The following is a 13435-nucleotide window of genomic DNA, read 5'->3' as shown; positions in this document are numbered from 1 at the left end:
TCAAGAAAATGACTTGTTCTAAAAATGTTAAAAAAAGTCAAAAATATTATAATGTTGTCCATCTAAATAGGTCTAAAAGTGACTTTTAGACTAAATAAGTCAAAAAATAACTTTTTTTAAGCCATTCTAAATGGACTCTAAAAAGAAAATCCCTTTAAATTTCACTTTTCAAAAGTATCTACAACCAGTTCCAACCACTAAAAAATATCAATAAAGCATTTGAATTCTTCCTGAAATTAATCGTCTACAATTTCAAGGAAAACATAATATTGATTCTTAGGTGGAAACTATACCCATAATTAAACAACACGTTGTTAACAAAATTTAGAAACGTCGCGCCGAATTTCAACTGCCATATAGAAACGACATGTCGTCTACGAACCAATAATAAACGACATGAAAGTTAAAAGTAACATGGTTATTCATTTCACTTTAAAAACGACAAGTAGCGAACGTCATCCCATTTTGTCTAAAGGAAAACATTATGTCGTTTCTACCACACAAAAGACTACAGGAGTAAGGGCAACCATAAGTAAAGGACATGTCGTTCATTTCAGGTACAAACAACATTTATAACAAACTACATGTCGTTTGTTTATTATTATTATTATCATTTGAGAAAATGTCGTTTGTTTAGCATAATAAACAAAAGGTAATCAAAGTAAAAAGACATGATTTTCACAAAAACGTTAAAACCGATATATGCTTATTTTCAAAGAGGTAGAAACAACATTTTGTTTTGATTTTTTTTTTTCTGCTACTGTCGTTTTAATTTTTTAGGTTGAGGGTTCAAGTCCTCCTGAGTGTGTGTGTGTGTTGAGGGGTTAGGGTTTTAGGTTTTAGCGTGTGAGTTGTTTGATGAGCACAAAATACCAACAAAAAAAAACCGTTATAATAAGGATTAATTTTAAGAAAATGCAGAGAGCTTGTATGGGGATGTAGCTCAAATGGTAGAGCGCTCGCTTTGCATGCGAGAGGTACAGGGTTCGATACCCTGCATCTCCAATTTTTATTTGGTTTGGCTCATTATTTATAACAGTCTTCATCCACTCTCAAGAGAGGACCAATTCTGATTTCTAAGAAGGCTTCTTGTAGCTTTTCGTTTCTATATATACCATTCTTTCCTGTAGATGAGCCAGCTATAACATTTGTCCATTATTATTTTATTCAATTAAAAAACCACCAAGTGTAGCATTCTATATGTTAAAAAAACAAATGAATCTCCAATAATTCTTATAAGAAATGTCCTTCCATTTTCCAAAAAGCTATTTAAATCTACATTTTGCTGAAGGAAGATTATATAGGTCTTTAAAAAAATGATTTGCTGGAATATTATTATATTATTATCCATGCACAGTGAACAAAAGAATATTAGTCAATAATGGTAAGTAAGCCAATCCTTATCTTAAGCAATTCCATCCTTAACAAATATTAGTTTGCAAAGCTATAAAGAATACAATAATTGTTAGGGTCTTGGGATAAGACCTTAATTTCTGTATGGTACCAACCCGTGCATGTCAATTGTTTCATGAGATTAGTCCTTCCCAAGTTGGCAAGTACTCCTAATCAATATTAACTTCATGAAAAGATCTTATACCAGTTCCTTGTACTTCATTTTAGGCCTAATTAAGATCACGAGACTGTTGATCTGACCACTAAGCAGTTGAGGCTTCAAATAAAAATATATGTTAAAAGGTATACAAAATTAATGGATGGGTTTTCGATAGTTCATTTCCTCAGTGCCTTAGCAAACGGCATTTGCATTAATTCTATATTGCGTAAGAGGTAGGAGCAGAGTTGTTGCCACAGAGTTAACCACCATGCCAACTCTTGGTATGCATCAATTGATTAGGGCTTGAGACAATCGGACAACTTGTGGGGTTGTAGTTAGGTAAGTTTTTAGCTTTTTAGGATTGGTTAGTTTACTATTATATGATATATTGAAAATGTTCTCAACATAATCCATAATGGAGATATGGGCCCTTAAAGTGATATTCTAGTAATTTAATTTTGGTATACTTCTCTGACCATCAATAGTCATAATCTCTCATCAACATAACTGCCTAGATGAGTTCCTAACAATTTGAATTATTTCTATAGAGAAGTGATTCTATAATCAATAAGCAGGAAAAAGCACAATCCAGCCGGACTACTTTCCATTTAACTTTATCCTCAAATCAGTATTGGGAATTTAAAAGAAGAGTTGGGGTTCATGTCACCCAAAGACTACAATAGATCAGTTGGTTGAGAAAAGACTGTGAGCAACAGAATTACAAAAACGACAAACATGAATCAACTTTTAAACCAATTATATGGTAAAATATACTCAAAAGATGGAGATTCATTATAGTGTACTTGGGGTGAAATAAAATTGAATTATCACCGGTTGTGGTGGCATAGTAACGAATGATAATCTATTAGAGTTCTTCCATCTATCAGTTAATCTCAGTTAATGATTGATTCATTAATTTTCAGTGAAGTTGAAATTATATATCTTTTATCGCACTGCCGAATATGACTTGGACTGAAGTAATTTTGGAGTACTTTTTGAATGTGCTAATTGATAAATACACGAGTCAGGTTACTTTCCGTTCTACATGCAGTCTTAATAGATTATTAAATGACCATTGGATAGGGGAGTGAGGATACCTTTTTTCTTTTCAGCAGAAAGAAAAAGGGAGTAATGGACTTGCAAAAGTGGAGCTGAATTTGGTAGGTACTAGTGGAAATTAGAAGATTTCAAATCCAGATGTTCGCTGGTTCCCAAATGTTTGTGCCCTTTGCTTTGTGGGCATATCCACCAGAGTTCTTCTTCTTTCTAACTAATCAATCATCAGACATCCAAGGCTGCAATATCTTGCACGCCTTGAGTGGAGACTGATCAGACCATTCTGCAACCATTCAATAACTAAATGTGGGCTTTGTAGTAAACCTGTGAGAGTGGACAAAATGTAAACACCAAACCAATTCCACGTGTAGAACTGAGCACCAAAAACAAAAACAAAAAAAATCAATAGATATATGTAAGCCCTGTTCATTTTACCGATTCGAGTTTAAAATTCAAATTTTACTATAATAAAAAACTCTCAGAAACAGTCACATCTAATTTTTTTACCACAGTAAAAAGCTCTCACATAAAATTACATCTCAACTCGAATCAGCAAACTAAACGGACCCGTATTGTACAGTCTTCTTTTTGCAATAAGCAACTTATGTGAAAGAGAGTGAAGTCACTAACCAAATGGAGCCCCCATTGCCCAACTGTAGACCACTTGACAAGATCAACAATGGACATGGTCTTGAGAGGTTCCTTTTCTCATACTTCACCGTGACATGTTTATTATGTCGTCTTAGGCCCCACCCAAGTAACCAACTCTCTCCCCATTAAACAAGATAGGACATGATGATAATCATGTTTTTGGTTTTCGTTATTTCTTCATCAGCCTCAATTACAGTTAACTCAACCATTTAAGTGAACCTAATCTTACTCTCAAGTGGCAACTAATTATATTAGGTGCCTCGCATTTCAACTTGTGTCGTTCAAAAGGTGCTTTTTAAGAGTGTTAGAATAATTTTAGACGTAGCTTCTCTAAGAAACGATCATCGTAAATATGGTAAGAAACAGGATTTAATAAAATTTATATAACTTTTAATTTATTATCAAGGGTCATTAAACTATTGCAAATATATATATATATATAGTACACTTTTAAAACATGAAAGAAGCTAAAGTGAAGATATAATCGTTTAAAATTAGTAGTTCCAAATATGGAAAAGCGTCATCCACAGAATGAGGAAGGGGAATCAAAAAAATGTTATTGTTATCCAGTAGTGAATAATATCCTTCATTTTTGTGGGGGAGGACTAAAAGGGATGAGATACTTCTGCCGTAAGAGACAGAAAGGATTTTTGGACGTGGATTATAGTGACATGGAATTGCGTAAAGACAAATTTGGGTGGTTAATGAATTTGACCTTATAAGGACGTGTTCATTTTGAACGTCGGCATCCGTATAATTATGCTCTAACAATTGCTGCTTTTTAGTTAATTAGATGTGCTAATAATGCAAAAGCATGCATGCTATATTGGGCGGGAAAGCAAAAACGTCTATAATTAAAAGCAGCTATAAGCGCATTATTTTTATAAATATGTGTTTACGGAGAGAGAGAGAGAGAGAGAGAGAGAGAGAGAGAGAGACAGTTGATGGTGGGGAGAAAATGTGAGAGAGAGAGAGAGAGAGAGAGAGAGAGAGGCGGCTATGAGGGGGGGACCCCCTTAATGCAAGTTGGCCAGGCCATTCATGCTACACAATTATTATTCTCAACTTTTTCTATTGCAATTGTTTACTAATACTGAAAAGTTTGTTTATTCAACAACGAAAACAATAATACTAGTTTGAACTTTGACGTGCTATACATAGCATTTAGTTTGTTGATTCGAATTTTTAATTCAAGTTAAAATGTGATTTTATGTGAGAGTTTTGTATTATAGTAAAAAAATTAAATGTGACTGTTTGTGAGAACTTTTTACTGTACAAAACTCAAATTCTAAACTCGAATCAACGAAATGAACGGGGCCTAACAATATTGCAAACTTATCCTATACATATTGTTCGCTAGCCCAGCTAGCCTTTGTCACAAAGTTATTATTAATTAAGTTTAGTGCGACGTTAATGATACAATTAAATTTTTTTTTTTGGTAACATTGGAATAATAAATCCAATGAGAGGGGATATGAGGTTAGAAGTTAAAACGACCATTTCCCAAACATTCGGTTTCACTTTTTTATTTTATTTTATGTAGGGCTTGATCTTTTGTCGTTTTTGAGTTTGAGTGATTTGAGTATATATCTTGAGTTGAGTTTGAGTTATAACTTGAGTTGAAGTTGTAATTTTAGTTTGTGTTTAGTTGTGTACATTTGAGTTATAATTTGAGATTAGAATCTATTTGAGTTTGTGTTTGTTTCTACTAATACTTGAGTTGTGAGTAATATTCTGAATTTTTTTATTTTTTTAATTTAATTGATTTTATACAATTGAATCTGAATAATTAGAATTAAATATATATAATTACGAAGAATGGGTTATTGGGTGATTAAAAAGATGTATAAAAATAAAAGTGAATCATCTATAAGTAGTAATAAATTTAAACTTACTTAGTAAGTATTTTTCTTCATTTAATAAATTAAAATACCATATAAAAATTACTAGAAGATCAGTTTCTATTATAATGGAGAGCAAAAAGACAACAATATATACATAATTTATAACATGAGTCTACATACACCGTGTAATATCACCTCATAGCACTTCAACATCAAAAGTTTGAATTATTAGCGCGTACGACGATTATGGTACACTGCCCACATTGTATGCGCCCTTGCATCTCTTAACGCATTCATCTCCAATTCTGCATTATAATTCAATGGCTGTCCTTCGTGGTCGTTATTGTCGTTGATGTCCTCTTCAACATTCTGGGGATCAATGTCTGCAACCGGAATGACATCTTGTGAGTACTGGTCTAATAGGTTGTCTCCATTATGGTACATGTGGATAAAATTATGGATTATAGCATATGCAACCAGAATCTTAACTTACTTTTTAATAGGGTAATGGTTAATGCTTTTCAAAATACGAAACCTGACCTTCCACACACCAAGTATTCTTTCAATCACATTACGCAAGGAGGAACAAGGCCAACAATTACTTATTATTCATGTGAAAATTGTGTGATGGCCGTAACAAATTCGGTATAGAGCATTACCTTAGGCAATGACAAGTATGCTACCAAAGTTTAGTTAACTTAATCATGTTGATCGAGAAGGCAAGTAAAGCAACATATCAACTAAGAGTTCTAACAGAATAAAAATTATACAAAAGTAATTAGATAAATCGGTAACTAATCAAATATCACTCGACATAAAGGAGGTAGGCCATTAATGATTAAACAGAAATAAATCATCGTAGCCACGGTTAGATTCCGCGAGCTTCTAATTTCTTTTACCACCACTTGGCCATTTAGTACTGGGTTAGATTCCGCGAGCTTTTCCAACGATGTTTAGTCATTATCTAATTGTTGACAAGTATTCATGCCTTTTCAATTCATAGTTTGTCATAAAAAAAATGTGGCACGTATATGTGGTGATGAAAAATTGCTAAAGATAAAGCGGTCACTACATCATCACGATGATGACCACCATACAAACCATCATTATTGTAATTTTCATCATCGTCAGAATCGTTACCATCTGTGTTTTTACGCCATCATCAATTTCAAGGACTTTGGAAGAAAAATTAGATTCCACTTGACTTAAGTAAAATTATTTAGATATTGTTCATTTCACCGATTTAAATTTTTAATTTTTAATTTTTATAGTTAAAAATTCTAAAAAAATATCAAATTTAATTTTATCTGTTACAGTTAAAATTTTTTAAAAAATATTACATCTCAATTTAAATTAAAAACTCAAATTTACTAAACGAAGTCAGAAAATCACAGTAGTACAATATTTTATAAAGAAATGTTAAATATAACTTTTATTTCAAATTCTTTTACCGATGTTGCCTTCTATATGTAACACGTGTCACTTTAACTTTATTAAGTAAACACACTTAATAATAAGTCATTTTCTACAAAAATATTTACGAGAGTGGCACTCTCTCTTTGAGCCTTCAGCCCCATGTTTTTTTTTTTTTTTTTGGGTAGAAGAGCATTTATTCATTTTATTTTAGGCTCATCCGCGTTTATTTTATGTTAACAAAGATTTACAAGTGCTTATTGAAATTGTTTTCCTCTTTACTTTCCTTTTTGGCTTCAAGTTATTTAAAATAAGAAAGAGCACTTTGCTTAAGAATATCAAAAGCGAACCACTAAGGTGTCTTTTTTTAATTTTTTTTCCTAAATATATTTCAAAAGTACTATATTTAGATTTTTTGAATCTTTGATGAACTTTTTTTTTCTGAAGGTAACCTGACGGTACAGATTATTGTGCTTTTTTATTGTTCGTTATATATTTGTGTTCTATTATTTATCAGTGAAGGAAAAAAGAAAAGTAATATATTCAATTTTTTTTTTTTTTTGTTGAGCGTGTTTTTGACTGAACAATGCATCACATCAATTATAACATTTTTTCCTTCGCACCTTTTTTATTTATGTTATCTAAGTTTGCAAATTTCTTTTTCGTAAACTACTATTTTTGCAATTTAAGTTACAGGTTCTTTTCGTAACACTTTTTTATTTATAAGGAACATATATGTTCATTTTGTTCAAATACCTTATCATTTTCTTGAAAATTTGAACGCTGTATATTCAGGAAAAAAAAAAAAAGAAGTTGAACGTTTTATGCTTAAAAAAAGAAAACGAGGAAAAAAAAAAAAACCCTTTGGATGTTGCAATCTTTTTGTAAAACAGTTACAACCAAAAAAAGAAATGTGTTAATCGTATACATTAAGTTGGCAATACCGGTTGGTGTGTGTGAGTCAGTTATAGAGAGAGTGGTAATTATATTTGTAAAGATGACTTATTATTAAATGTGAAATTAAAGTGATGTCAAACATAAAAGGTAATATCTGTAAAAAAGTCTGAAGGTTGTATTTAGTACTTCTGTATTTTATATTAATTTTAAGAGACGTAGAGAAAATAAATATGCCCTTTTAATAAGGATTAATTTCAAAAGTATTATGACCCACGTAACACTTTGTCTTTCGAATTTTAAAACGTAACATCTGATCCCTTTAAACTTTATTCCGTTAATAATTTTGCCCATTCCGTTACACTGAGTGACGGAATTCGTCACGTGTCCATTATTTAGTGAGATTTGAAAGTAGAATTACGTTTATACCTATCTTCGTTCAGAATCACTGGTAACAGAAGGGACATTATTGCATCAGTTTATCAAAAATTAGATCTCATGATTCCTTTAAAAAGCATATTCTAAGGGAGAGATTCAAAAAATTTTCAAAACGTTTCAAACCATTTCCACCTCCTCCGGTACCGTCATTGCCGACTCTGAGTTTGCTCTCAGATCGCGTGGAGCTGGCGTGAGCAAATGCGAACGTGAACGGTCTGGGCACCAATGCCGAAGCCATAGCATTCATCTTCTTCGGCGGCACCACTCACAGAGGTCAACGTGCATTCGACGAGACACTAATATCTAGATTTTTTTCTTCGTCATCATCAACATTATTAAGTTGAACTAACTTATGGGTTTCGTGTATTATCTGTAAAGTTGAACTATATGCAATGTAAAATATGAATCTATTAATAGATCTAAAATCCAACCATTTGAAAAGAAAATACCCAGCTAATCTCTTCAAAGAAAGAGATGAGTTTTTTTTCTCTCTCTTTTCTTTTTTTTTTCTTTAATTTTTTCCTTAAATAGTGGCTTCATTCAAGCAAACCCAGAAGAAATGCCCAAAGCCAATACAGAACCCCAGAAGGGATGAAAAGTGAGGAAAAGAAAAATGAAATCCAGACGCAAGACAACTTCTATTTATTGATCTTGTTCATTTTTCTGCTAATTAGGAGAAATGTATATTTGTCGATTGTTTAATATCCAGATAGCAACGAATTTTGAAATATTTTTGGAGCAAATCTTAATTTTTTTCAATAACCTGATAAACTGATGCATTTTAATCCCTTTTTTAATAACTTGGGGTTTTACATGATATTTTACGATATTACTCTCCTCAGATGAGTTAAATAATTGACACGTGATAAATTCTGTCACTCAGTGTAATGAAAGGGACAAAATTGTTAATGGAATAAAATTCAGAAGAATGAATGTTACGTTTTAAAATTTAAAAAATAAAGTGTTAGAGATATCATAATTCGAAAAGAATTTTTAAAATTAATCCTTTTAATAATGAAAATCTCAGCGAGAGAAGATTTATCAAAAAGAAAAGTCAAATTTTGCTAACTTCTTCGCATAAAATAAGATTCTTTAATGGACTATTCTCCAAACTTTTGATAGGATCGTTCTTATATTGGGCCCCAAAGTGGGGCTTTTGTGGGTCTATTTAACTCCGTCTGAAAGAATGTTTTTAAACTCGGCCGATTCTATAATCAGCGGGCGGCGGAGTGTCCAATAATGGATGCATTACTTTTAAATTTTTTTGTTATAATATTTTTTTTATAAAATTTAAATATTTGTTTTAACTTTTTTTTTTTTTTTTTGTGTCTAAATCTGTAAACTGCCCAATATGTGCTGAAATGGTCCTGATCCGAGGGTTGATTCCCTCTTTTTTTCTTTTCCTTTGTTCTTTTTTTTTTTTTTTTTTTTTTTTGACCTTACCCCTCCTCAAAGTTAATGAATAATCCAAAAGTCAAAAACTGAACCAATGGCCTTGATAGTAGCTCACAAGGAGATAAAACAGTGTTTCAAACTTTCAACTATTTAGGACAGCCTAAGCAATGGGACTCGCAACATTTTGTCTGTTACTTTATTGCTGGTTTCAACATTCCGTGCGCGCCTAAAATCCGCCGTTACATGGCTAAAAGAAGTTGAACCAAGGGAAAATTAATGTGAAACTAGCACAATTTTAGACTTCATCGATTTGAATTTTTAATTCGATCTGATATGTGATTTAATGTGAGAGTTTTTAAACTGTAACAGAAAAAGTTATATTTAATTTTTTGTAAAAGTTTTTAACTGTAATAAAATTAAAATTGAAAACTTGAATCAGTGAAATGAACGAGACTTTTGTTATCCCGAGTTACCAAAACCAGGAAATTTATACATTTCAAAACTAATCTAATTTTGTTTACTTGTAATGCAAAGGCTTTGACATTCACTTCGCGTTAGCATTTTGTCGGCGGAGACAAAAGCAATACGGTGGATCTAAAGTTGGATTTTGGGTTGATGTTTTGCCGTAAATAAAATTTTTAAAAGCCAATTTCTCAAATCTAACAAACTTAATTTGGTTAGTTTCGTCTGTTGAATTGTAGTACTACTTGAAAATTAATTCATCAGCCTGAATTTCTTGAAAACTTTGGCTTTCTCAAACAGATTTAATTAATTTCAGTTTAGCTTATTCAAGCTAACTTGAAGACGTATCAAAGAAAACACTTGATGTTCTACCCGTAATGAAAATGTCAGCCCTTTAATAAATAACCGAATAATAAATCAATCATTCTTCATTCTATTTGCTTAGAAAATGACTTCATGGACGTTTAATTCATAAATTTAAATTATAATTCAAAATTATTTTTAATTTATGTGTGTTTTTTTTTAAGAGAAAATACTGATAGTTAAAATGTCATTTATCAAGGACCCGACCCCACCCGGATTTTTGTTATAGCGTTCCAAGCCAATATGAATATTTATATTATATCTAACCTAGTTGCATAAAAAAGAATGACAAATATAGTGAAACAAATACGTGTTCCGATCGGCTACAGATGCATTAACCATGTGAAGTATAATAGAACACGTTCAATTATGCCCGTGACTCGGCAGACCCAATGAGGAAATGTAAAGTAAGAGGAGCTTTTCAACTCCTCCTCATGACACCAACAAACACAAACAAACAAATTTCTCTAGTTTTCCGATTTGAAAGCTGACATAAGATTTTTTTTTAGCCCTTCTATTACACCTTACACACATTTTACGATGACAAATGTTACTTATCACGGATCAATCATCACCACTATTTGTGTCAGTAAATCAACATTGTTATATATATACATATATGGCAGTCATTCCAATTTATCTCATTTTTTTCACTAAATTATACGTGACACACAAATTATTACTTACGTGGCAGTGTGTTAAACATATGAGTTGTCGCAATCCCACCTCCTAAGCAACATAATAATCATGTTCTTGTGTTATGTAGGTAGTGATGCACCACGTAATAACATGTCACGTCCTGTATTTTTATGCAATTTGAAATTCAAATAAGATTTTTTAAATTGTCATAATCTTTATATTTATAGTGATACAGCATCATGATGACATGTTACGTCTTGTCTTTTTATGCAACTTAAAATCTACATATAATTTCTTAAATTATCACAATTTTCATATATATAGTGATGTAGCATGATAATGACACGTCACACTCCGTCTTTTTATGCAACTCAAAAATCTATGAGATTTTCCCTTACTCTTTTCATAAGAAAAAAAACAAGGTAAAAATATCATTATCTTTAGCGTAAACCACATGTGAATTTATAAACCCGCCAAAGCTAGCGAAAACCACTCTCTCCTTCCTTCATTTCTCTGTCTAAACGTGACAATGTCCCTCTTCCACACGCTATAAATTCCACACCACAGACAACATTGTACCATCGCAAGCCGTCTCTTCGACAGTTTTCGGACCCGAAATCCGAGATGGGTTTTAGGCCCCGAGCTCTGTTCCCTCTTTTTCTCCAAGTTCTGCTCTTGTTTCTACAAAGAACGAGAGCAGGGCATGTGTTCCATAACGTGAGTGGTTTGAGAGGCAGAAAGCAAGTAAGTGGGTGCGATTTGTTCCAAGGAAAATGGGTTTTCGACGCTTCTTATCCTCTTTACGATTCCTCAAGCTGTCCATTAATAGATCCTGAGTTTGATTGCCAAAAATATGGCAGACCCGATAAGCAGTACCTCAAGTACGCTTGGAAACCTGACTCTTGTGACTTGCCCAGGTACCATTATATATACATTATATACACAAACATATGTGTGAATGTACTGTTTCTAACTTCCCATGTTGCGCAAGCTTACTTTTGTTAAAATTTCGGTTTTTTCTGTTACTGAATTGGTTACTTGGTTTGGTGAAGGTTTAATGGGGTGGATTTTCTGGCGAGGTGGAGAGGAAAGAAGATAATGTTTGTGGGTGACTCACTGAGTCTGAACATGTGGCAATCGTTGGCGTGTATGATTCACGAGTCTGTGCCAAACTCAAAGACAAGCACTGTGAGGAGAGACTCTCTATCTTCTGTGACATTCCAGGTACACGCACACAACAAACACAGCTTTTTTTTTTTTTTTTTTTTTTTTTGGTTTTTTTTCCCTTTTTCTGTTCATTGCATGACTGTCTCTTTGTCTCTTTTCAATTGTTTTTTAATGTTATTATTGAATTTTCAATTTCAAGTTTGGAAAGGAGGCCTATTTGGTTTTGGATCCGTAATTTTCACGCCGTGAAATTATGAATTAGACAACTATACATCATACAGCTAATACGTCTAAAGGGGTCCTATTCGTTTGGTAATAGACTAATAATTAAACAATAAATGACTAAACAAGAACAATTAAATTGAAAGACTAATTCACAGCCAAAAAATAAAAATAAAAATGAAAGACTAATTGGAGATGATTTGAAGAATCTCTATCATTGTTTCAACGTCTAAAAACAAGTAAAAGAAAGTCAAGCCATACCAGACGAGGCATGTTTAGAATCTAATTGTCCTCTTCTTTTCCTTGTATAAATGATAGAAAATGTGTTGTTAAATAAAGTGATTGCAGAGAAAAGAAAAAGGAAAAACTCTAGAAAAATAAATTAGTAGTACTAAATCACATTATATTGTAATGTAAAACTAAAGGGAGTTACCTCACAAAAAAAAAAAAAAAAAAAAAAAAAAGTGGGAGTTAGAAAGTTCCTCTTTACTGGGACATCAAGAATAATGTAACGGTTAAAGCAATGAAACATTGCAATGATGTAGGAGGGAGGAAATAAAGGTTTAAATTAAAATGAACATTCCTTCAAAAATAAAATAAAATAAAATGAACATTGAACTTTGTTCTTCTCTTTCCATTCGAATATCTTATTATAAGTTTCTTTACTTTTTTGTTGGAGAATTCTTCTTCTTTCTTCTTTCTCTTTTATTTTCTAAAATTTTGTTAGGAAAATGTCTTTTTTATTTGGACAATCTATCTCAAACTTCTTAAGCCATAATAAATTACATTGACCTTATATTAAAAGTGACATGTTTTCTAGGTGTACTATTCATTTAGTCTTTATTGTGTTGGGAAATCTTAATATTAGAATCGAATTGTACCACGAACTCTTAACCGAAATGAATTTATGTGATATTTTAGCTTCATTTAATATTTTTTTTCCTTGTTTCGTGCTTGAGAAAGTACAAGAACTGGTTTCATTTCAATGCTTATTAGCTAGAAACTTTCACAAGTCTTTATATATATATAAATCAATGGATTCAAATTTATTAATTATGAGTCTAGTCTAGCTGGTATTGTTATTGTCATTATTAGTATAATACAATAGTAAGTTTGACTAGGACTAACGGTTTTGGATCGGATATACACTAGGGGCGTTCATGATCGGTTGACCAAAAAAAAAACCTCCAACCAAAACAAAAAATGTTAATTATTGATCGGTTCAGTTAGTTTGAAGTTTTTAATTAAGAGAAACCATTCCATTTATAATCAGTTTGGGCGATTTGATTTGATCGGATTAGACTTGTAATTAAAATAAATTTGCACATGTGAAATTTTT

At 31.9% G+C, this 13435-nt stretch overlaps 1 protein-coding gene and 1 non-coding gene across 2 annotated transcripts; both read left to right on the top strand.

The window, feature by feature from the left end:
• The first annotated feature begins 932 nt into the window (after window positions 1-932).
• Window positions 933-1005, top strand: TRNAA-UGC. Its single transcript has one exon. It is a non-coding gene; the product is annotated as a tRNA-Ala (tRNA).
• Window positions 1006-11194: 10189 nt separating this feature from the next.
• On the top strand, window positions 11195-11953 carry LOC21385075 (protein trichome birefringence-like 37; the record flags this gene model as incomplete). The annotated part of the gene is made up of 2 exons (XM_024162563.1): window positions 11195-11624; window positions 11760-11953. Coding segments are annotated over exons 1-2 (487 nt in total), but the record flags the coding sequence as incomplete, so codon positions are not given.
• Between the last annotated feature and the right edge of the window lie 1482 nt (window positions 11954-13435).

The sequence above is a fragment of the Morus notabilis genome, unplaced genomic scaffold, assembly GCF_000414095.1.
Source record: "Morus notabilis unplaced genomic scaffold, ASM41409v2 Scaffold4090, whole genome shotgun sequence".
Classification (NCBI taxonomy): domain Eukaryota; kingdom Viridiplantae; phylum Streptophyta; class Magnoliopsida; order Rosales; family Moraceae; genus Morus; species Morus notabilis.
This window is presented reverse-complemented; position numbering and strand designations above follow the sequence as displayed.